Source organism: Bubalus bubalis, chromosome 12, assembly GCF_019923935.1.
Source record: "Bubalus bubalis isolate 160015118507 breed Murrah chromosome 12, NDDB_SH_1, whole genome shotgun sequence".
Classification (NCBI taxonomy): domain Eukaryota; kingdom Metazoa; phylum Chordata; class Mammalia; order Artiodactyla; family Bovidae; genus Bubalus; species Bubalus bubalis.
In genome coordinates this window covers 9470454-9496859 of record NC_059168.1, presented here as the reverse complement: position 1 = coordinate 9496859, position 26406 = coordinate 9470454, and the positions used below count along the sequence as shown (strand labels likewise).

General features: G+C 40.6%; 1 protein-coding gene across 1 annotated transcript in view; it reads right to left on the bottom strand.

Annotated features, from left to right (window-relative positions):
• Positions 1-261: 261 nt before the first annotated feature.
• The window catches only part of TACR1 (tachykinin receptor 1), a 182327-nt gene continuing 156182 nt past the window's right edge, over positions 262-26406 (bottom strand). The window contains exons 3-5 of the mRNA XM_044925729.2: positions 17322-17472; positions 5218-5414; positions 262-3467 (exon numbers count right to left, since the gene is read on the bottom strand). Of these exons, the coding sequence (XP_044781664.2) occupies positions 3176-3467; positions 5218-5414; positions 17322-17472 (640 nt within the window). The 3' untranslated portion in view covers positions 262-3175. The remainder of the gene's footprint in view (positions 3468-5217; positions 5415-17321; positions 17473-26406) is intronic.

Below are 26406 nucleotides of genomic sequence, written 5' to 3'. Positions count from 1 at the left end.
TTCTGGGAGGACCTGAACTGACACAATTCTACTCATAGGCGACTCTGTTGGTCACTTCACACAATCCCATACTGCCTTCCCAGATCCCCACCCAGAAATCGTTCTCACATCTTGCCGACCCATTTTGTCACAAAGGTAGGAGTTTGCTGGGCGTTGGGCTCCGTTCTTTTGTCTGTGCCATTTGTTAGGGTTCATTGTACCACCCCATTCAGTATCTTATAGGGTGCTTAGTTTTTGTAGAGATGAGACAGAGGCAAGAAGTAGTCAAAAACATACTTTATTTCTGTATGGAGATTTTTCCAGGATCCCAGGTTGGAAAGTATAGAAACCTTAAGAACTACCTGTCTTTGCTTACATGATTCTTCCTGAAAGCCAGGTCAATAAGTTTAGCTCCCAAGTCCCCTTTTCCTAGGGTTCCACCTAGTCTTTCCGAGAAAAAGGAAATTCCACTATGTCTTAGCGCTTTAGTGGGAGGTAAGGAAGATAAGAACTCTTATCTTTTAGTTCTTCCCATTTAGTCTTCCTCCCCATCCCTCAGTTGCAATGGTCCTACTGTGTGTCTATGATATACATCAATTTCTGTCTGTGAAAGAACAAGGAGGAATTGGCACAGTATAAATAGCTCACTGACAGCAACTGGATCCCGCATTTTGGAAGTAACATAACAAAGATGGCCCAATGATGCCTTCTATTTTATCCCTACTGAACAGAATATCAAGGAAAACCACTTAGGAGATAAACACAGGGTGACACATTTCTACAAGAGTGAGACCCACACACAGTACAAATCATGGTGTTCCTCACAGGGGAGAAGACAGCACTTTTATCAGGTAAGTGGGTGTTGGAGGGTGGGGCAGGGGAAGGCTTGATGGGCTCTCTCTCTCAGAGGAAACGTTCTGCCATATTTGACACTGCCCCCTCCTACAATGTGCAGCGATGATGCTGTCCAACCACATCCCTTCAGTTCCTCTAGATTGGCTGATGCTCTCTTTGGAATTATCTCAAAGAACTTCCATTGCAAAAGGCTATCTAAAGGTCTTTGACTTTGACCCCATTACGTATGTTGAGTGTGGGTCTTTAGAATCCTGTGGAGAATCTGCTTCTCAACTGCCTCCATGCCTGCTGGGCAGCCTAGATCAACTAAGACTGGTGAGTTAGCAATGGCCTGACTGATAGGTTTTCTCAAGAACAGAAGAAGCTGTGTGCCCCCAGCTCAGGGCCAAGTCCAGATCAAGTGTTCAACAGTCCTTGTTAAATTCAACTCTAACCTCTTCCATAGAGAGAAAGTCCCCCTACTCCTTAGCATTTTCTTCTTGGGTACATCTCATAATCATGCCAGTTCTTTACATCCCTCTGACGTGAATAATCCATACATGGCCTGATTCTTTATTAGAAGTATGACTAAAATGTTTTGGGCACTGACTTTTGTTGCCCCTAAATTAAGTATTCCATCCACATGTTTACACTGAGCTGGTTTCCTTAGTTTAATCCTCCTTGTTCTGCTTTGGCGAATGTGGCTGTCAGGTCCTTCTGGCTTCTACTATTGCTATACAGCTTCTTCCTGGCCTGCCAATGCCCTAGCAGGGCTAGGGCCAGCACAGCTGGTAAGGGCTGTAAACCTGATGTGCATCACTGTTCTTCAACACGATGGACGCAGGACTTGTGCATGCATTCTTCAAACCATGAGGAAGGCATTTATATGGTTACATGTTGTCTCTGCTTTCAGCCACATCTGGTCAAAGCACAGATCTGGAGACAGAAAGAAATTCCATGCTCACCTGCTGTAACCCCAAAACTGTGTTAGGACATGAAGTTCTCCTGGTTCATGACTCTTTGTTGACCGACTCTTCTTCTTTAGGGTTTATTGATCATTCTACCTCTTTTAGGCAGGAGGTCAGCAAAGCCAGTGGCAGGAAGGGGAGATTCAGAGTCTAAAGAGAGATGTAAGGTGGCCTCTTCCCTCAAATGTGGTTGCAGGGCACAGCCTCCTCAGTCATTGAGCATCTCAGCACATGCCTAATGCTAGTATAAAGAAAAATCTGCATGAGTCCCCTGCCTTAAGATAACCAAAAGGCCAGAGCAGGAAGCCCACGTGTTTGTCTTTCCCAGTGGTATTCTCTAGCTGTGAGACCTAGCCTGCTAAGGCCTGATAGAGAGATGCAAGTCTTGACACAAAGTCCTCTGCTCTGTCAAAGGCAAAAATCTTTCAGGAGAAGGAAAATACTCACAGTTCCAGGACAAATCAGAGAATGTCATATATGGATATTGATACATGGTCTTAGCAGTTGCTACATCTCAAAGAGCTGGGCATTAAGTCACTAGACTTACTGCTCCTATTATTCCGTTTTTGGTTAAACAAACAAAAAAACACATACAATCATTGAACCGATGAATGTTAAAATTTGAAGGGACACGTAGATGATGTCATTCAGCTTCTTAGTTTTACAAATAAGGAAAGAGAGGATCAGATTAAGTGTTGCACAGTTCTCCTGAGTCTTGGTTCATCACAGACATTAACTAGTATCAGTGGACATATTCTGTTTGCATTGGTGGCTCAGGAGATAATACAGATGAATTTGAAACTCTCAATCCCAATCCCATGATACATTGATTTACTGAGATGCCAAAAGGGGCTTCAGAAGTACACCTTATTTTCATTGGTGCTTAGAAGAGAAGGTTAAATCTTTCATTCAGATTTTAGCTGGTTTCTCCTTTTGTTTACATTATCAAGCAGAGGCTGATGCAGTGTGAGCCACCAGCTAAAGGAAAATAATCTAAGCAAGACTGAGAACATCTTTATTGAAGTAAGACAGGGTCTTACTTCAGATCAGTTTGATTTGTTTCTGCACTGCAGGCATCACCCTGAAATGAGCACATGCAATTGAAATTAATTCTAGAATCTTGGAATGGATTGTAGAGAAAATCAAGTTTAACCTTCTCATTGTACAGGCTCAGAGAAGTCAATGATTTTTTTTGGGTCACGCAACGTGTGTGTGACAAAGATATAGAAGAATGTAGGTTTTTAACTCCAGAATGGAATGTTTTACTCAAACTATTCTCAACTTTCACAAGCCCCAAGGGTGTTTCTTATGGATTTTATACCAAAAATTTATCCATGCATGAAATGAAGCAAGACAAAGATAGAGGTGGCCGTGCCTGCTGAAAGCCCCGTGGTCTAGGAGAGCATGTTGGAGTAGAAGCTGAAGCTCTCCATTGTGGTCTTAGAGTCGCTGTGAGAGGGGTCATTGGAGATCTGGTCCAGGGATGAGGGCACGGCCTTGGGGCCTTCCTCCAGGTCTTCGTCATGGGCCCCCACCACTGTGGAGACAGTGGTCTCCAGGCGGCTGACTTTATAGATGCTGCCTTGAGTCTGGAGATACCTAGTGGATTTCATTTCGAACCCTTCATGGTCACCAGTACTGATGAAAGGGCAGCACCGAAAGGCATGCTTGAAGCCCAGACGGAACCTGGAAAGAGAGTGGATGGACAAGTAAAGCTTGAGTATGGCCTGCTATCAGGAGTGTTCCCACCATTGCAGAAGCTGTTTAATATGAGGGTATACCCAAATGAGACTCTGTCTTCTTATTTTTTTTTAATTAATTGATAACTGGAGATGCTAAGGGAAAAAGATTCAAAGGCCAGTCATCAAGGTCAACTCCAGGATTAGAACCCAAGTTCATGTGAAATGCAAGTCTGTACTGAGGGTGGCAGTTGAAATATGCTGCCTCCACCGGCTCTGGGTCAGTTCAGCATCAGTAAAAACATTCACCAAGTGTTCATTACGTGTACAATACAGTGTCAAGACCCAGTCCTGTCCCTCAAGTAGCCCACTGACTTTCTACCAATCGTGTCCCTTCAGTGTGCCTCAGTTTCCCTGTGTTTTGAGCAGGAAGAATCAGCTTTTACTTAAAAGATGTGCTGAGAGATTTAACCTAGAAATGTTTAGGCAGGTTGTGAGGCTCTTAGAAGAAAGATACATTGGTGAGTTAAACAAAGACCATTTGGACAAGTCCCAGGGACTATCTGTCTTCAAAGTCATAGCCCCTGAGTGTCTCATTCATGGGAGGCTCCTTATAGGCTGATAACTGTTGGCTATAAATGTGAGAAATCTTTTATCCCTCCCCCTCCTTCTCCTGTCTCCCCTCTTCACACAGAGGCTGCAGCGGTGCTCCAGATAACCGAATGCCACCGCAGCTTCCCACAGCTCTCCCTTTTGGAGACTCTGCACTCTGTGGTGGCATCCTTATTGCTGATCACCATTCCTGAGGGTTCTTTCTTTTCTTACTTGTCTGAAGTTGGCTGCCACTTCAGGGGAGGCTCTCCTGGCCCCTGTGGCCAAACAAAGGCAGAATCAGGCCTTTGAGGCCCTGACTTCCTTTTGCTTACCCTGTCCTGCTAGAAGTGCTGGAAGAAACTGGACAAAGCTACCTAAAAAAAATTTTTTAAGATTTTTTTTTCATGTGGACAATTTTTAAAGTCTATTGAATTTGTTACAATATTGATTTTGTTTTGGTTTTCCGACTGCGAGGCATGTAGGATCTTAGCTCCCCGACCTGGAATTGAACCCGCCCCACCCCTGCTGCATTGGAAAGTGAGGTCTTGACCACTGGACTGCCAGGGAAGTCCCTGCCCAGATGGGCTGGGAAGAGGAAAATGAGAGACCAGAGAAGGGGAAAAAATGCCATGTGGTGGATAACATTCGAATGGCATCAATCTCTCTCTCTCTTGTTCTCTCTCATTCTCTGACTCATTCATTCTCTGACTCTCTCACTGATTCTTTGTCTCTTTCTGCATGCACAACTCTCTGTGAATGGGATCCTTAGAGCAGATTGAACAAATTTATTAACTTGATCCAGCTGGCAACCTGATTTATGTGTATTAATTACAGAGAGTTTTTATCTGCCCTGCACCCGACCCTCCAATGCTGAGGTAACTAGTGCTTAAAAGTCTGAAGATTTGAAATACGGGTATGTGTTTCTGGCTCCCCTTGGAAAGGAAAAACGGTCTTCTCATGGCTCCTATTCCTGCATGGTGACAAGACCATTTGTCTTTGTAGTCCCCAAGCAGCCAACCTAATTGAGCAGAGCCAGCTGTGAGAGAGGAGTGAGTGGTGCAGACTATAGAAAACTAATCATCACATGGTTCAGTCAGCAGGGATTCAACAGAGGGATTATTAGGTTCTTGTCCTGGAGAGAGTATGGGGGATGAGGGTCTTACCTGTCATTGAGACAGCAGTAGATAATGGGGTTGTACATGGTAGAGCTCATGGCCAGCCACATGATGGCCAGGTAAACCTGCTGAATAAACTTCTCCAGGTAGAGATCAGGGTTGATGTAAGGCAAGAGGAAGAAGATGTGGAAGGGCAACCAGCAGATGGCAAAGGTACATACAACAACGATCATCATCTTAACCACCTGGCAAGAGAGTGAGACAGGTAAGACTAGCAGCACGTCTTCCCTTTATAATGGTTATTTTCTCTCTTATCCTGCCCACTTACTATGCACAGTGTGATATGTGATATAAAGTAACTAATGATATAGTAACACCTTTCAAGGTGGAGGAAGGACCACTTATATGTGGTACCAAAGGACTTTGGTTGTATCAGTGATTCCCAGAGAGTGGCCCCAGGACCAGGAACATAAATATCACTTGAGAAGTTGTCAGGAATGCAAAAGTCCTCAGACTGCATTCCAATCTAACTGAATCAGAAACTTTGAATGTGAAACTCAGAATTCAGTGTTTGAGAAGCCCTGCTGATTATTCCCATGTGCATTCATGTTTGAGAATATCATATCATACTTCTAGGCAATGGCTGGAGAAGTCAAGGGAGGCCAGATTAATGAGCAACGGGTGTTCAGGAGGAAGAGATCCCACAATGGGGAGAAAGCAGCAGAAGGAAAAGGGCCATGAGTCAGAGTAGGCTGCTAGACTTGAAGACTCTGGGGGAAGGAAAGAGAATGGGTAGGATTTGGATAGCTGCAGCAAGGGACTGTCAGATGTTTAAAGGGAATATTCATAAAATGGCTTTATGAATATAGGGTGATACAACCCACTCCTTTTCATTCCCAAGACATCTTAAGAGAAAGAATGACCTAGAAGATGTGTGGCCAACATAGTAGAATAGGAAGGCAGTGAGTTCATCCCCTCACATGGGCACACCAGAATTACAACTAGTTACAAAGCAACTATATATGGGAGAAGCTGAAGACTAGCAGAAAAGATTTTCTACAACTAAAGATATAAAGAAGGAATCACAATGAGATGGGTAGGAGGAATAGAGATGCAATGTAGTGAAGATCCATACCCTTGGGAAGGTAAACCACAAACGGAAAGATAATCACAATTGCACAGTTCCTCCCCAAAGAACAAGAGGCCTGAGCCCCATGCTGGGTTCCTGGTGGGTCCTGGACTGGGAAGACAACACCCAAGACTCTCTGACTTTGAAAGCCACCAGGGCTTATACACAGGAGTGCGAGAAGATCGTAGGAAACAGAGATTCTGTTCCTAAGAGAGCCTGAGTCAGACCTACCTGCTGACCTTGAAGAGTTTCCTGGAGAGGCAGGAGGCAATTGGGACCACCTCTGGGATGAAAATACCGGTGGCAGCCATTTTAGGCATTTGGCAAATGTCATTTTGGAGTTCTCCTATAGCCTCTCAGGTCTGGGCGCTTACCCACACACCAGTGGGCTGATATCAGCCCCAGAGCCCTCACTGGCCCATAGCCACATGCCCTAGAACCTATCCCTTGCACCAGTAGCCAACAGTCACCACACAAGGCAGGTCTGGCAGTGAACTGGGCTGGGAGCCTCACCGACAGGCGTGCCCACAGTAGTCAGGTCCACCACAACGGAAGGGCACACAAAGCACACACAGGGGCACCCTTAGAGCATATAGCTCTGCTGACCAGACAGGAGTGTGCTGCTGGGTCCCGCCGGACGGCTCCAACATAAAGCCACTTCTCCAAGGTCAGAACTTGTAATCAACTTACCTGATATATAGAAATAGGCACAGAGAAATAAATACACAACATTTAAGCTGGCTTAAAACTCGACATTCAAAAAACGAAGATCATGGCATCTGGTCCCATCACTTCATGGCAAAGAGATGGGGAAACAGTGGAAACAGTGGCGGACTTTATTTTTTGGGGGGCCCCGAAATCACTGCAGATGGTGACTGCAGCCATGAAATTAAAAGATGCTTACTCCTTGGCAGGAAAGTTATGACCAACCTAGAAGGCATATTAAAAAACAGACATTACTTTGCCAACAAAGGTCCATCTAGTCAAGGCTATTGTTTTTCCAGTAGTCATGTATGGATATGAGAGTTGGACTATAAAGGAAGCTGAGTACCGAAGATTTGATGCTTTTGAACTGTGGTGTTGGAGAAGACTCTTGAGAGTCTCTTGGACTGCTAGGAGATCAAACCAATCAATCCTAAAGGAATTGAATATTCATTGGAAGGACTGATGCTAAAGCTGAAACTCCAAGACTTTGGCCACCTGATGCGAAGAGCTGACTCATTTGAAAAGACCCTGATGTTGGGAAAGATTGAAGGCAGGAGGAGAAGGGGATGACAGAGAATGAGATGGTTGGATGGCATCACTGACTCAATGGACATGAGTTTGGGTAAACTCCAGGAGTTGGTGATGGACAGGGAGGCCTGGCATGCTGCAGTCCATGGGGTCGCAAAGAGTCAGACATGACTGAGCAACTAAACTGAACTGAACTGAACCAAAGGAATTCCATACTGTTCTCCATAGTGGCTGTACCAATTTACATTCAAAACAACAGTGTAGGAGGGTTCCTTTCTCTCCACACTCTCTCCAGCATTTATTGTTTGTGGATTTTTTTTTTGATGATAGCTGTTCTAGCTGGTGTGAAGTGATATCTCATTGTAGTTTTGATTTACAGGAGATCAGCCCTGGGATTTCTTTGGAGGGAATAATGCTGAAGCTGAAACTCCAGTACTTTGGCCACCTCATGTGAAGAGTTGACTCATTGGAAAAGACTCTGATGCTGGGAGGGATTGGGGGCAGGAGGAGATGGGGACGACAGAGGATGAGATGGCTGGATGGTATCCCTGACTTGATGGACGTGAGTCTGAGTAAACTCCGGGAGTTGGTGATGGACAGGGAGGCCTGGCGTGCTGTGATTCATGGGGTTGCAGAGAGTCGGACACGACTGAGCGACTGAACTGAACTGAATACTTAGCAATGTTGAACATCTTTTCATATGTCTCTTGGCCATCAATGTGTCTTGTTTGGAGAAATGTCTATTCAGGTCTTCTGCCCATTTTTTGATTGGATTGCTAGTTTTGATGCTGTTAAGCATTATGAGTTGTTTGTAAATATTGAAGACTAATCCCTTGTTGGTCACATCACTGGCAAATATTTTCTCCTAATCTGTGGTTTGTCTTTTTGTTTTGCTTATTGTTTCCTTTGCTGTGCAGAAGCTTTTGAATTTAAGTTAGTCCCATTTGTTTATTTTTGTTTTTGTTTCCATTATTTTGGGAGATGGATTGAAAAAGATATTATTGCTGTGATTTATATCAGAGAGTGTTCTGCCTGTTTTCTTCTAGGAGTTTTATAGTGCCTAGTCTAACATTTAGGTCTTTTTTGTGTGTGTGTGTGGTATTTTTTAAATTTATTTTTTAATTGAAGAATAATTGTTTTACAGAATTGTTGCTTTCTGCCAAATATCAGCATGAATCAGCCATAGTTATCCATATGTCCCCTCTCTCTTGAACCTCCCTCCTGTCTCTCTCCCCATCCCACCCCTCTAGGTTACACAGCCCCTGTTTGAGTTCCCTGAGTCATTCAGCAAATTCCCATTGGCTATCTATTTTGCATATGTTAGCATATGTTGGAGAAGGCAATGGCACCCCACTCCAGTACTCTTGCTTGGAAAATCCCATGGACGGAGGAGCCTGTTAGGCTGCAGTCCATGGGGTCGCTAAGAGTCGGACACAACTGAGCAACTTCACTTTCACTTTTCACTTTCATGCATTGGAGAAGGAAATGGCAACCCACTCCAGTGTTCTTGCCTGGAGAATCCCAGGGATGGGGGAGCCTGGTGGGCTGCTGTCTATGGGGTTGCACAGAGTCGGACATGACTGAAGTGACTTAGCATAGCATAGCGTATGTATTTCCGTGTTACTCTCTCCATACATCTCACTCTCTCCTTCCACGTGCCCCCTACACTGTGTCCATAAGTCTGTTCTCTATGTCTGTCTCTCCACTGCTGCCCTGCATATAAAGTCATCAATACCATCTTTTTAGATTCCATATATATGTGTTAGTGTACAATATTTATCTTTCTTTTTCTGACTTAGTTCCCTGTGTATAAATAAGATCTAGTTTCATCTACCTATTAGAACTGACTTAAATGAGTTCTTTTTTATGGCTGAGTAATATTCCATTGTGTGTGTGTATATATATAAAGAAGTTGTGGTACAACTTTATAAAACTTCTTTATCCATTCATCTGTTGATGGACATCTAGGTTGCTTCCATGTTTTATCTATTGTAAATAGTGCTGCGATGAGCATTGGGGTTCATGTATCTTTTTTGGTTTTGGTTTCCTCAGGGGTATATGCCTAGGAGTGGGATTGCTGAGTCATAGGTTTTATGTTTTATGTTTTCTAGTTTTTTAAAGAAATCTCCATACTGTTTTCCATAGTGGCTGTATCAGTCTACAGTGCAAGAGGGTTCCCTTCTTTCCACACCTTCTCCAGCATTTATTGTTTGTAGACTTTTTGATGATGGCCATTCTGACTGGAGTGAGGTGATATCTCATTGTAGTTTTGATACGAAGTTCCCTAATAATGTGTGATGTTGAGCATCTTTTCATGTGTTTGTTAGCCATTTGTATGTCTTCTTTGGAGAAATTTCTGTTTAGGTCTTTCCCCCTTGTTTTGATTGGGTTTTTTGTTTTTCTGGTATTGACTTGTATGAGCTGCTTGTATATTTTGGAGAATAATCCATTGTCAGTTGTTTCATTTGCTATTATTTTCTCCCACTCTGAGGGTTGCCTTTTCACCTTGTTTATAGTTTCCTTTGCTGTGCAAAAGCTTTTAAGCCTAATTAGGTCCCACTTTTTTCTTTTATTTCCATTACCCTAGGAGATGGGTCATAAAGGATCTTGCTTTGATTTATGTCAATGAGTGTTCTGCTATGTTTTGCCTATGAGTGTTCTGACTATGTTTTCCTCTAAGAGTTTTATAGTTTCTGGTCTTACATTTAGGTCTTTAATCCATTTTGAGTTTATCTTTGTGTATGTTGTTAGGAAGTGTTCTAATTTCATTCTTTTACATGTAGCTATCCAGTTTTCACAGCACCACTTATTGAAGAGGTTATCTTTGCCCAATTGTATATTCTTGCCTCCTTTGTCAAAAATAAGGTACCCATAGGTGCATGGATTTATCTCGGGGCTCTCTATCTTGTTCTTTGGTCTATATTTCTGTTTTTGTGCCAGTACCATAGTGTCTTAAGGACTGTAGCTTTGTAGTATAATCTGAAGTCAGGAAAGTTGATTCCTCCAGCTCCATTCTTCTTTCTCAAGACTGCTTTGGCTATTTGGGCTCTTTTGTGTTTCCATACAGATTGCTTAATTATTTGTTGTAGTTCTGTGAAAAATACCCTTGGTAGTTTCATAGGGAGTGCATTGAATATATTCGAATCTTTATGTAGTGTCCTTTCTTATCTCTTGTAATATTCTTTATTTGAATGTCTATTTTGTCTTATAGGATGGTTGCTACTCCAGCTTTCTTTTGATTTCCATTTGCAAGGAATATATTTTTCCATCCTCTCACTTTCAGGCTATATGTATCTTTAGGTCTGAAGTGGGTTGCTTGTAGACAGCATATATATGGGTCTCTTTTTTGTATCCATTCATCCAGCCTGTGTCATTTGGCTGGAACATTTAATCGATTTACATTTAAAGTAATTATTGATATATATGTTCCTATTGCCATTTTCTTAATTGTTTGGGGTTTGTTTTTGTCACTGCAGATGGTGATCACAACCATGAAATTGAAAGACACTTGATCTTTGGAAGAAAAGCTATAACAAACCTAGACAGCATATTAAAAAGCAGAGACGTTACTTTGCCAACAGGTCCGTAAAGTCAAATCTATGACTTTTTCAGTAGTCATGTATGGATATGAGAGTTGGACCATAAAGAAGGCTGAGCACTGAAGAATGGATGCTTTTCACTGTGGTGTTGGAGAAGACTCTTGAGAATCCCTTGGCCTGCAAGGAGATCAAATAAATCAATCCTAAAGGAGATCAGTCTTGGATATTCACTGGAAGGACTGATGCTAAAGCTGAAACTGCAATACTTTGGCCACCTGATGTGAAGAGCCGACTCATTGAAAAAGACCCTGATGCTGGGAAGAATTGAAGGCAGAAGGAGAAGGGGACAACAGAGAGTGAGATGGTTGGATGGCATCACTGACTCAATGGACACAACTTTCAGCAAGCTCTGGGAAATGATGAAGGACAGGGAAGCCTGGTGTGCTGCAGTCCATGGGATTACAGAGTTGGACATGGCTGAGCAACTGAACAACAAATTGCCATTTTCTTAATTGCTTGGGGTTTGTTTTTGTAGATCTTTTTCTTCTCTTATATTTCCTGACTACGTAAGTCCCTTTAACATTTGTTGTAAAGCTGATTTGGTGGTAGTATATTCTCTTAACTTTTGCTTGTCTGTAAACCTTTTGATTTCTCCATCAATTTTGAATGAGATCCTTGCTTAGAGTAATTTTGGTTGTAGATTTTTCACTTTCAGTATTTAAAATATATCCTGTCATTCCCTTCTGGCCTGCAGAGTTTCTTCTGAAAGATTAACTGTTAAATGTATGGAGTTTCCTTTGTATGTTACTTGTTGCTTTTCCCTTGCTGCTTTTAATATTCTTTCTTTGTCTTTAATCTTTGTTAGATTGATTAGTATATGTCTTGGCATGTTTCTCTTTGGGTTTATCCTGTATGGGACTCTGTGCTTCTTGAACTTGATTGACTATTTCCTTTCCCATGCTGGGGAAATTTTCAACTCTAATCTCTTCAAAAATCTTCTCATACTCTTTCTTTTCTCTCCTTTTTCTTCGAATATTGGTGCATTTAATATTGTTCCAGAGGTCTCTGAGACTATCCTTAGTTCTTTTCATTTTTTTTCCATTATTCTGCTATTCAGCGGTTATTTTACGCCATTCTATCTTCCAGCTCACTTATCCATTCTTCTGCCTCAGATATTCTGCTATTGATTCCTTCTAGAGTATTTTTAATTCCAGTAATTGTGTTGTTTGTCTCCGTATGTTTATTCTTTATTTCTTCTATACCTTTGTTAATTGATTCTTGCATCCTCTACATTCTATTTTTGAAGTTTTGGATCATCTTTTCTATCATTATTCTGAATTCTTTTCTGATAGTTTGTCTATTTCCTCTTCATTTATTTGGACTTGTGTGTTTCTAGGTTGTTCCTTCATTTGTGCAGTATTTCTCTGCCTTTTCTTTTCTTTTTTTAACTTGTTGTGTTTGAGGTCTCCTTTTCCCAGGCTTTGAGGTTGAATTCTTCCTTCCTTTGGTTTCTGCCCTTGTAAAGTTGGTCCAGGGGGTTGTGTAAGCTTCATGTAGGGTGTGACTTATGCTTGCATCCTTTTGGAAGGGGGTGAGTTTTTTTTATCCTTCTGATGGGCAGCACTGAGTGAAGTGGTAATTCTGTCTGCTGATGATTGGGTTTGTGTTTTTGTCTTGTTTTTTGTTTGGATGAGGCATCTTGCGCAGGGTGCTACTGGCAGTTGGGTGATGCTGGGTCCTGTATACAAGTGGTTGCTTTTGTGGTAGTTCTCACTATTTAGTACTCCCTAGGGTTAGGAGTTCTCTGGTAGTCTAGTGTCTTGGAGTCAGTGCTCCCACTCCAAAGGCTCAGGGTTTGGAGATTCTCCAGGGAATAGAGATTCCAGAAGTGGTTTGGTATGGCATTAAATGGGATTAAAATGAATATACAGAAATGAGAAACAAAAGATGCACCCCAGACCAATAGCAATTACAAAATCAGGCAAATAATAACTAAAATAATAGCATATACACACATACGTATACACTCATAAACAAATCCAAAACAGTAATTTAAAAAATGTACCATAGATAGACCTATTGAACAAAGGAAACCAAAAATGATATCCACCAGTTAAGAACAAAGCTCACTAAAGCACGAACTGGAACACAAGACTAAAACAAGGTGCCAACTGGGAAAAAAACAACGAAAACAGAACAAACCAATCATATGGTGAGAAAAAGAAAGAAAAGAACAACAGAATAGAAGTGTAAAGTTAAATAGAGGTAGATAAGGAACACACACAGATTTGTTGCATTTCTATATACTACTAATGAACTATCAGAGGAGAAATTGAGAAAAGAATCCCATTTACAATTGCATCAAAAAGACTTAAATATTTAAGGATAAACTGAACCAAGGATATAGAAGAATTGTACATGGAAAACTATAAAACATTGATGAAATAAATTGAAGAAGACACAAACAGAATTCAATATAGACCAATATATAGCATACTTACAGATCGGAAGAATTAATATTGTTAAAATGACCATACTACTCAAGGCAACATACAGACTCAATGTAATTTCTCAAAATATCAGAGACAATCTCACAGAACTAGAACTAATAATTCTAAAATTTATATGGGCACACAAAAGACTCCAAATAGACATAACAATTTTGAGAAAGAAGAACAAAGCTAAGGGTATTATGCTCCTAATTTCAAAAAGCTATGCTAAAACCTATAGTGATCAAAACAGTATGGTACTGGCACAAAGCAGACACAGAGCTCAATAGAATAGAATAGAGAACCCAGAAATAAACCCACACTCATATGGTCAATTAATCTATGACAACAGAAGCGAGAATCTACATGGGGGAAAAGTAAGCCTCTTCAACAAAATATGTTGGGAAAGTTGACGGCTGCATACAAAATAATGAAACTGGATCACATTGTCACATAATGATTGGACATAAAATCAAAGTGGATGGAATAAATAAATTCAAAGTGGATGAAAAACTTAAATGAAAAAGACCCAAAACCATAAAACTTCTAGAAGAAACCATAAGTACCACCCTTTTTGACACTGGTCTTAGCTGGTTTTTTATTTGTCTCCTCAGGCAAGGGAAACAAAAGCAAAAATAAGTAAGTGGGACTACATCAAAGTGAAAAGCTTTGGCACAGTGAGGGAAACCACAAACAAAGCAAAAAGGCAACCTACTGAATTGAAGAAGATATTTGCAAACGATATATCTGTTAGGAGATTAATATCCAAAATATGCAAAGAACTCATATAACTCAACATCAAGAAAACCATACAACTGCATTAAAAAATAAGCAGGGACTTGTATAGATTTTTTTTTCCCCAAGAAGATATACAGGTGACCAAGTGGCACATGTAAAGATCCCCAATATCACTAATCAATAGGGAACTGCAAACCAAACCACAATGAGATATCACTCACATGTATCATAAGGCTATATCACAAAGACAACAACGAAGTGCTGGCGAGGAGAAGCTGTTAGTGGAAACAGAAGCTGGTGTAGCCGCGCTGGAAAACAGTATGAAGATTCCTTAACAAATTGAAAATAGAACACCATAGGATCCAGCCACTCCACTCCTGGGTATTTATCCAAAGGAAACAAAGACACCTTGAAAAGGTACATGCACCCTGATGTTTAGAGCAACATTACCTACAATGGTGAAGATATGAAAGCAACTTAAGTGTCCCTTGATAGAGGAATGGGTATAAAAATACATATAAAAGTAATGCTCAAAATTCTCCAAGTCAGGCTTCAGCAATACATGAACCGTGAACTTCCAGATGTTCAAGCTGGTTTTAGAAAAGGCAGAGGAACCAGAGATCAAATTGCCAACATCCGCTGGATCATAGAAAAAGCAAGAGAGTTCCAGAAAAACATCTATTTCTGCTTTATTGACTATGCCAAAGCCTATGACTGTGTGGATCACAATAAACTGTGGAAAATTCTTCAAGAGATGGGAATACCAGACCACCTGACCTGCCTCTTGAGAAACCTATATGCAGGTCAGGAAGCAACAGTTAGAACGGGACATGGAACAACAGACTGGTTCCAAATAGGAAAAGGAGTACATCAAGGCTGTATATTGTCACCCTGCTTATTTAACTTATAGGCAGAGTACATCATGAGAAACGCTGGTCTGGAAGAAGCACAAGCTGGAATCAAGATTGCCGGGAGAAATATCAATAACCTCATATATGCAGATGACACCACCCTTATGGCAGAAAGTGAAGAGGAACTGAAAAGCCTCTTGATGAAAGTGAAAGTGGAGAGTGAAAAGTTGGCTTAAAGCTCAACATTCAGAAAACGAAGATCATGGCATCCGGTCCCATCACTTCATGGGAAATAAATAGGGAAACAGTGGAAACAGCGTCAGACTTTATTTTTCTGGGCTCCAAAATCACTGCAGATGGTGACTGCAGCCATGAAATTAAAAGACGCTTACTGCTTGGAAGGAAAGTTATGACCAACCTAGATAGCATATTCAAAAGCAGAGACATTACTTTGCCAACCAAGGTCCGTCTAGTCAAGGCTATGGTTTTTCCTGTGGTAATGTATGGATATGAGAGTTGGACTGTGAAGAAGGCTGAGCACCGAAGAATTGATGCTTTTGAACTGTGGTGTTGGAGAAGACTCTTGAGAGTCCCTTGGACTGCAAGAAGATCCAACCAGTCCATTCTAAAGGAGATCAGCCCTGGGTGTTCTTTGGAAGGAATGATGCTAAAGCTGAAACTCCAGTACTTTGGCCACCTCATGTGAAGAGTTGACTCATTGGAAAAGACTCTGATGCTGGGAGGGATTGGGGGCAGGAGGAAAAGGGGACGACAGAGGATGAGATGGCTGGATGGCATCACTGACTCGATGGATTAAGTTTGAGTGAAATCCGGGAGTTGGTGATGGACAGGCAGGCCTGGCGTGCTGCGATTCATGGGGTCGCAAAAAGTTGGACACGACTGAGCGACTGAACTGAACTGAACTGAGGGACAGAGAGTTACTGGAATTATTGTGGTGATAATGGATGCAAATGTCCAATCATTATGCAGTACGCCTGAAACTAAATACTATTGTAAGTCGACTATATTTCAATAAAAAAAAAGCTATCTAGCATCTGCACAATGAAATACTATGCAAGGTGGTACTAAAAGAGGGGAAAAAAGAATGAGAAAGCTGTTTCTATATTGCGTTTTGAAGATTTTGTGGATACTGTTAAATTTAAGAATGAGGGGAAGAAAAGTGCATATTTACTATTTATGTAAAAAAGAAAAGAACATATGTTTATTTGGCTTATAAATACATTACAATATCTGAAAGGATTAATAACAAATAACGGTGGTTACCATGGTGAGTGTGTGTGTGTGTGTGTGTGTGTGCGCGCGCGCGCACACGTAAGTGCATAAACATTTGGGAACTCAATAGAGGACCTAGAAAGGAGTGAGCCTTTTCATGGTTAAGACTCAATATATTTTTTGACTTTTAATTTCCAAGCAATTTAAGACTCCCAGGAAGTTGCAAAAATCGGACAGAGAATTCTCAGATACCCATCACAAAGCTTCTCCCAGTGATACCATCTTACATAGCTATGCCACACCATCAAAATCAAGAAACCGATGCTAGTACAGTACTATTAACTAAACTACAGGCTGTACTTGGAATTTGCCAGCTTTTACATGCACTTTTTTGGTGTATAATTCTATGAAATTTTATCATATGCAGAGATAAGTAAAAAAACCCACAGTAATCAGGATACAGAACTGCTCCATTATTGCAAGGAAATTGACTCATGCAATCCCTTTGTAGGCAGATTCTTCCCCCAGTACTAATCCTGGCAATTCCCAGTTTGTTCCCAATCACCATAGTTTTATTTCTTTTAGTGCTTTTTAATGTTTGAATGAAATGAATGTATTATTTTGTCAAATTGTAATAACTAAAGAGAACTGAATAGCTCTTCATGCTTCTGTAGGTAAATCTGTGTGCTTGTGTTTTATGAATTGACAGTTTTCTGTTAGTTTTAGGGTGAGAATGAGGAGGCTTTTGCCTGTATAGGCAGGCCTAGGTTACAACACATTGAAGGAAGATTTCTTCCTCCCCTCCCCTTTCCTCCCCTCCTTTCTACAGTTCTGGGGACCCAGGGACTGCCTCCGGGACTCCTGAGGCTCTGGGGCTCATATGCTTACCAGTCTGTCATCTGTGCCAGGATGGGTTAAGTGCTGCTAGCCCTTTGCTCACCTTGCGCTTGGCAGAGACTTGCTCGTGGTAGCGGTCAGAGGAGTCCCCAGGGATCTCACTGGCCCACAGTGTGATGCCCACGACAGTGTAAGCATAACCTATCACCAGCAGGGGGAGGAAGTAGATCAGCACAGTCACGCAGATGTGGTACCTGCAAGAAGGTGAGTGAGAGTAGTCAGTTCAAGAAGTAACAGGGCTGGTCAAGCCTTGACGGTTACCTGTCTCAGACTAGTTACTTGCATGAATAAGTAGGTGATCCATTAGTGGATAAAGTAGAGAAAGCAAATCTTTTTGACATGTTTTTCTTGTAGACTTTTCCATAATGGAGATTCCTGTTCAGAATGAAAAGAACATAATGAAAGGGAACTGAATTTGTTGAACATTTATGGCAATTTTAGTTCAGTATTGCTTACTGCTCCCTCCAAAGAAAAATACAAACTTGGGCTGAATTAATAGTATATTTTCTAGAATAAAGAAGGTGATTGTACCACTCAATAGTACTTGTCAGATTTAAACTTAGGCTTAGTTTTGATGCAGGGACACGGATCAATAGAACAACTAGTACATTCATGTGAGAACAATTGTGATGGTTAATAAGACTTGTTTAGTTGCTAACTTTTGTCTTAATATTTTGCAGTTCCATGGAGTGTAGCCAGCCAGGCTCCTCTGTCCATGGGATTTCCCAGGCAAGAATACTGGAGTAGATTGCCATTACTTTTTCCAGCTGGATCTTCCTGACCCAAAGATCAAACTCATGTGTCGTGCATTGGCAAGTGAATTCTTTACCACTGAGTTAAGCTATTCTAAATGACAAATGGATTCACAGATGTAAGTATAATTATCTCGGAGAGAGACAAAACTTATCCCAGAATTAGGATCAGTAGGTGAGAGCTACAAAGGTTAAGCTACTTCTAAGCATAATTCTTAAATATATATCTCTTGATGGAAGCTGTCTGGGTCTCTGAGTTACTGCTTGAAAGACAGTTACCAAAGGATTTGAATCTGACTGGAACATAAACAAGAAACAAACCTTTGCAGTGTTAGCCCACAGATTCTGAGATTTCCTACAATGGCATAACTTGAGGGTCATTGTAAGTTGGACATTTAAATGTTATTTGAATTTTGAGAAAGAATATTTGTTCTCAGAGGGTCCTTGGGAGATGTGGCTAGTTATAAGGCTTTCCCTCTGATGTGCATGTAATGCAAAAGCTCAGAATTTCTAATATAATAACATGAGAACAGCTAATATTTGGGGAGGTTTACTCTAGGTCACTGTGTTAATAATTACATTAATGATAGTGTTAATAGCAGAACTGGAAGTTAGATTTTGTTTAGTGAAGAACACAATGCCAAGGACTTTACTGGCAATATTTTCTTTAACCCTCAAAACAAGGGTAGTGAGAAATGGAATATTTCCTGCCATATCAACAAACAAGTATGTCGCAGTCATCAGCAATTCCATCCCTCCAAATGTGAATTTCTGAGCCTGCAGGCCACCCAGAAAGAACAATACCTACTATCCAGCAGCCTCAGCCACTCCCCATGGTGAGCACTGAGGAGCTGGGGTGTGTGTGTGTGAAAAGCATTAGAAACTGGCCCCAGATAGCTGAGATATATATGAAAGAAATGACTTCAGTGAGCCCAGGCTCTTGTATCTGCTCACATATAAAAAGGCACTAAATTACTTGAGATACCTGGTTTTCTTTAATTAACAATAATCTTTTGATGTTCGGACTACTTGCCCCTTGTTGCAAACTTCTATATAACTTGACTCCTCCTCCTGCCTCCTGAGAGCAGTTCTCTCAGGGTTACTTGAGATGCTGTCTTCTGGACTTGAAGTCCTAAAGTGAAAGTGAAGTCGCTCAGTCGTGTCCAACTCTTTGCGACCCCATGGACTGTAGCCCACCAGGCTCCTCCGCCCATGGGATTCTCCAGGCAAGAATACTGGAGTGGGTTGACATTTCCTTCTCCAGGGGATCTTCCTGACCCAGGGATCGAACCCAGGTCTCCCACATTGCCGGCAGATGCTTTAACCTCTGAGCCACCAGAGAAGCCTCAAAGTCCTAAAAATTCCCATCAAATAAAACATAACTTGCAACTTCCAGGTTGTGATTATTTTTTAAATGGACAGTTTTGGCAACCAACAAAGGGATCCAGAATGGATTCCTATCCTTGACCTGAACTCTACGAGAATCTGGAGCCTTGGTACCAGCAGAGGCCTCTTGTGTCCATCTGCCTCCTTGAAATCCAGACAGATTTGAGTGAATCTTCCTGGATCTCAGATCTCCTGTATTGGTTGATGACCTTGAGTTTTATTTGGGGGAAAATGTTATCTTTGAAACTTGGTTTCAAAAAGAGGTACCTGGGTTTCTCAGTTTAGACATTGGGTGGGACACCCTCAAAGTACTGGGAGGATTTTTCTCAATTTAGGTGCTGAGTAGGATATCCTCAGTGTTAAGGCACTGGGAAGATTTTGCTCAAGCAGGGGATCCTCAGTGTTAAAGCCCTGGGAAGACTCATTTTGGATACTGAGTGGTTAGCCTCAGTTTAGAGACTGAGAAGACTGCTCAAACACTGGGCAAGGTGGGACTGAGTTATTAGCGGGGAGGACTGAGTTATTAGTGGGGAAGACTGGCTTGTTGTTTTTCCTTGACCTGGCTACCTTAATAGAGTTTGTCAAAATAAAACGGAAATCTTCTGAGAGCTTCTGAGCTCCAAAAAGGGACTCTCTTCCTGGCTGGCAACGGCTTTCTCAGATGACTGAGAAATTTGCAGGAACAAGACCTCATGCCATGCAGCTTGTTCCTACAGAAAAACCCACTCATGTAATTAACAAACTGCTCAACAGGGGACACACATAAGAACTGGCTATCCCACAATCTGAGCATCCATGGAAGTCTTATACTCCACTAGGAAACCCGAGGCACATAAGATGGGGCTTAAACAACTCTGGAGCAAAACCAGAGAACTTAAGCTCCCAAAAGCACACACTGGCCCAACACATGCAATTTTGTCTCAACAAACTGACTTCAAAATGGAAAATAAAGGTTTCAAAATAAAAAGGAATGAAAAATTGCCAATATCCATACCAAACTTACAGGTGTTTACTTGATTGGAAATTGGAGGAAATCTCACCATGGACATTGAGTGGGCTCTTTCATTGCCTATGCAATTAAGTTTCATTAAGGTGAAAAGCTGGCTTAATAAAAAAATATATTTTCAGCCTTTAAACAAAGACTTTCTAGAGGGAAACTTGCATTTCTCTGTGTCTTTGAGATGTAAATGTTCTGCCCTATCTTCCCAGGTCGACCTGTACTTGTTTGATTTGTTTGTTTGTGTTTTTGAAAACTTGGTCTTGAGAGTAAAATTCTCTGGGTTTAGGTTACATCCTCTCCCATTCTCTTATGGGGATGTCTTTTGCATCTTAATGGTTTGAATTTCTATTGAGATATATTTTATTGGTGGCCAATTGATAGATCATTTAAAATTGGAAAAACTAACTGGTAAATCTAAAGTATGCTCATCACAGCCTGCGGTCTCACTGGTACCTATAAACAAAAATCAAACTAAAGGTGAAATTATGTATCTAATAATTAAACTAAGGACTTCCATAGTTTATTTAAAACAAGTTAAAAAAACTGGCTTGAGAAGCTTCATTTGTGGTCTGTGCTTCTTCTCAATGGGTTTTACAATGTCTAAAAAGAGTATTAAAATAATTATAATATAAGCATGAAAAACATGTAAGGAAAGTCTGACTATAATTCCCAACAAGTTAGAATTTCTTTAAGGTGTTATCTCAAATGAATAAAGAAATATTTGGATGATTACTTAAAATGGGACCAATAAAATGTGGTTAAAACAAGATTTGATATTACTACATTACCTAAAGCTGAATGGTCCAAAAGGGACACCTACTGGTTCCCAACATTAAAAGCCAAACGAGCCCATCCTATTTACCTCAGGTTTTATAATATATATTAAAGAGGCTGAATGAATCACAAGGTGGAATCAAGATTGCTGGGAGAAATATTAACAAGCTCAGATATGCAGATGACACCACCCTAATGGTAGAAAGTAAAAGAGGAACTAAACAGCCTCTTGATGAAGGTGAAACAGGAGAGTGAAAAAGCTGGCTTAAAACTCAACATTCAAAAAACTAAGATCAAAACAAAACAAAACTAAGATCATGGTGTCTGGTCCCATCACTTCATGGCAAATTGATGGGAAAACAAGATAAAAGAAATTAAAACAAAAATAAACAAATGGAAAAAAAATAAAATAAATAAACAGGATCTAATTAAACTTAAAAGTTTTTGTATTGCAAAGGGAACTGTTAGGCAGTTAGAATAGGAAAAAGGAGTCCAGAATGGCGGTGGCTAAAAGACAAGAAAGGGAAAAGCCCACGAAAAGAGAACAAAGGAAGGTCTGAGGACAGGAGTGAGGACCTCAGGTAGAACAAACAGCACTCTGGCTAGCCCAGTTTACACAGGGCAGGCCCAGGGGAGGAAAAAACATATAAAAAGAGGAGCCAAAAGGCTGGGGGTCTCTCTCTCATGCACGCTCTCTCTCTCTTCTCTTTGCATCTTTTGGGTTGGCATGCCCTCATGCCTCAGGGATGTATTTTCCTTTATTTTCTAAATAAAACTGAGCTGTAACACAGAGCTGTAACACTCTGTACAGATCTGTTTGAGAGCCATAACACTGATCTGTCCAAGAGCTGTGACACAGTCTGTCCAAGAGCCATGACACACTGAAGGCTTTAACGTCCGTCACTTCAAATTTTTGCTGTGATGGGACAGACCCGAGGAAATGACACACTCCCCTGACAGAACCATGGACAAAATGAAAATGCAAACTGCTGAATGGGGGAAAATATTTATAAATGATATAACTGATAATGGTTCAATATTCAAAATATATAAACAGTTCATACAACTCAATATCAAGAAATAACCCAATTAAAAAATATACAGAAGAAGACCTGAATAGACATATTTCAAGGAAGACATAGATAGCTAACAGGCACATGAAAACATGCTTAACATCACTAATCATCAGAAAAACACGTCGAAACCGTAGTGAGATATCATCTCACCACTATCAGAATGGCTATCATCAAAGAGGAACTAAAGAGCATTTTGATAAAGGTGAAAGAAGAGAGTCAAAATGGTGGCTTAAAACTCAACATTTAAAAGAAACTAAGATCATGGCTTCCAGTCTCATCACTTCATGGCAAATAGATGGGGAAACAGTAGAAACAGTGAGAGACTTTATTTTCTTGGGTTCCAAAATCACTGCAGATGGTGACTGCAGCCATGAAATTAAAAGACACTTGCTCCTTAGAAGAAAAGCTATGACAAACCTATACAGTATATTAAAAAGCAGAGACATTACTTTGCCAACAAAGGTCCATCTAGTCAAAGTTATGGTTTTTGCAGCAGTCATGTATGGATGTGAGTGTTGGACCATAAATAAGGCTCAGCGCCAAAGAATTGATGCTTTTGAACTGTGGTGTGGGAGAAGACTTTTGAGAGTCCCTTGGACTTCTAGGAGATCAAACCAGTCAATCCTAAAGGAAATCAGTCCTGAATATTCAATGGAGGGGCTGTTGCTGAAGCTCCAATACTTTGGCCACCTGATGTGAAGAGCTGACTCATTGGAAAAGACCCTGATGCTGGGAAAGATTGAAGACAGAGGATGAAATGGTTGGATGGTATCACTGACTCAATGGACATGAGTTTGAGCAAATTCCAGGAGATGGTGAAGGACAGGGAAGCCTGGTGTGCTGCAGTCCATGGTGTTGCAAAGAGTCGGACACGACTGAATAACTAAACAAAAATCATCAAAAAATCTACAGATAACAAATGGTGAGGATGTGGAGAAAAGGGAATGCTCCTACACTCTTGGTAGGAATGTGAATCAGTGAAGCCACTATAGAAAACAGAAAGGAGGTTCCTCAAAAAACTAAAAGTAGAACTAATATATGACCTAGCAATTTTACTCTTGAATGTATGTCCAAAAATAAAAAAAACTAATTCAAAAGAATACATGCATCCCAATGTTCATGGCAGCATTATTGACCATAGCCAAGCTATGGAAACCACCTAAGTATTCATCAACAGATGAATGAATAAAGAAGATGTGGTATATAAATATGAAATACTACTTAGCCATAAAAATAATTAAATTTTGCCACTTGCAACAACACGGATGGACTTGGAGCGTACTTAGTGAAATAAGTCAGACAGAAAGAAAAATACTGTATGTTATCCCTTATACGTGGAATCTAAAAAATAAAACAAATTAATGAATGTAACAACAAAGAAAATACTCATAGGTATAACAACAACCTAGTGCTTACCAGTGGTGAGAGGCAAGAGTGGAGGGGCAAGATAGAAGTATAGGATTCAATTCAGTTCAATCGCTCAGTCATGTCCGACTCTTTGTGACCCCATGAACTGCAGCACGCTAGGCCTCCCTGTCCATCACCAACTCCCGGAGTTCACCCAGACTCACGTATAGGATTAAGAGGTACAAATTACTATATATAAAATAAATAAGCTACAAGGATATATTGCAAAGTATAGGTGATATAGCCAATATTATATAATAACTATAAGTGGAGTATAACTTCTAAAATTGTGAATCACTATGCTGCACTATGGAGAAGGCAATGGCACCCCACTCCAGTGCTCTTGCCTGGAAAATCCCATGGACTGAGGAGCCTGGTAGGCTGCAGTCCATGGGGTCGCTAAGAGCCAGAGACGACTGAGTGACTTCACTTTCACTTTTCACTTTCATGCGTTGGAGAAGGAAATGGCAACCCACTCCAGTGTTCTTGCCTGGAGAATCCCAGGGACGGGGGAGTCTGGTGGCCTGCCGTCTATGGGGTCACACAGAGTCGAACCCAACTGAAGCGACTTAGCAGCATCAGCAGCATGCTGCACTAAAATATATAATATTATTAATCAACTGTACTACAATCTTTTAAAAAGACCAAATAAAAACACAAAACTTCAATGCATAAATCTCATCTCTCTCATCATGTGGGAACCAAAGCAGTCCCTTCTGTCACAGACTATTGTAGTCACTCTCAATTTATTCTCTGGCTCACTTTGGCGCATCCCTGATCCCTGATCTTTGAGCTCTTCTTCCAAGGCCGATATTAATTCTGAGAGCTGACTCTCAGATTTGAGAGCCAAAAAAATCCTTCATGAAGCTGTACAAAATATTGATCAATTCTCTAAAATAGTGATTTTGGCAAAATATTAAAATGTAAGTTTATCTCCAATGAACTGCAAGAATGTGGTAAAACTTCTCCAAGAAGATGTCAAGATGGAAGAAATGTTTATTTTCATCTTTTCTAATGATTAAATTTCAATCATTTGACCTACATTCATTTAAATTTGGATATTGGATTGAGCATTTGCAGTTTCTATGTGAAAGGGGTTTGTCTGAGCTAGATTTTCTGTCTCTTTGAATTTGTCTATTCTAAATATTTTAGATAAGTGGAATCATACAATATTTGTCCTTTTCTGTCTGGCTTATTCACTTAGCATTATGTTTGCAAGGTTCATCCATGTTACAGCATGTATCAGAACTTCATTCTTTTTTAAGGCTAAATAATATTCCATATATATATTTATAACATTTTGAATATTCATTCATCTAATGAGGAGCAACTGAGTTGTTTCCACCTTTTGGCTATTGTGAATAAACTTTGTACTCTTTGGTGTATAAGTATTTGTTTGAGGCCCTGCATTCAATTCTGAGTATATATCTAGAAGTGAAATTGCTGGGTCTTATTATTAAGAATAATTTAATAATAATTAAGTTATTAATTATCCATGTTTGAGTATGAACCTGTCTATAATTCTTTTCAGTTGAAATGAAATCTATACTTTTTATTGCTCACAAATGAATAACAAAATAACTTTTCCTTCTTAAAAAAGAGACTGATAAACTAGGTTGACTGATTAAGCTTAGGATTTTCCAAATGGTCTGATCTGTGATTTTTCCAAAGAGCACGTTGTTTTAAAATATAGATTTTACTTTTTTAAATTCAGGAGTAGTGAGGCCTATGTTCTGTGATGTTCGGTGTCAGCTATGAGTTCATAGTCTTCAAAGGAAAGATTTCTCTGCAGGACCAAAGGAACACAGTCTCTTACGTGTTTGCAGCAGTGTAACAACTTTATTAAAAGTCAGAAAGTAATAGGGACAGCTTCTGGCACAGATACCAGAGGGCTTAGGAAGAAATCCACATACAGCTTTTAAGACATCTTATTATATATACCTTTTGACCTGTTACTAAAAATAGTTTTGGCATAGGATTAGGTCAGTTTGTTTCCCTTAGATCTTGTAACAAAGGTTGATCTCCTGACAACGCCAAGGAACCTGTTCCTATGGCTCTGATGTTATCGATTAACCAGCTCCGTAGCTCCCATCTCTGATGTGGGTGAATGGCCATAAATTCCAAATGGCCATAAATTCCAGGACATGGATGACTACATGACTGGGTCCATGGACTCCTCATCCACCTGCCTAAGAAATGCTATCACTAACAGATCAAGACAAGTTTTCCATTGAAAAGATAGTTTATTAGTCATATTTCCCAAGAGAAAGGAGCATACAGTCTTACAGACGGTTACAGGCAGAGAGCATGGAGAAAATGTAGGAAAGTCTTCTACTATGTGTTTTGAGGAAAAGAATCAGTGAGGCAGGATAAACAGGCCTAGGATGGTCTCGTTTGAATCGTTTCAGTGGGGCCCAGTGTAGGGACTGCCCATAGATGTCAGACGTGGCCCTGGGGTGATTAGGGCAGAGGATAGTGTCTTGCAGTATAAGAGCCCCAAAAAAGCAGACAGGTGATGGGTAGGGGCTTTGGGTTGTTTAGTTTGCATATGGAAGCACACTAGCAAGAGTTATCCCTAGGAGTTATCTAGCCCTGGACAGGCAGTCCCTCTTAGATCATCAACAAGACCCAAGATAGCAAAGCATCAGATACAGAAACTAGAAAAAATGGTTAATACACACTTTAGTGATGTCATTAAATCTCAAACAACAACGTAGTTCCAGGGACTACCCT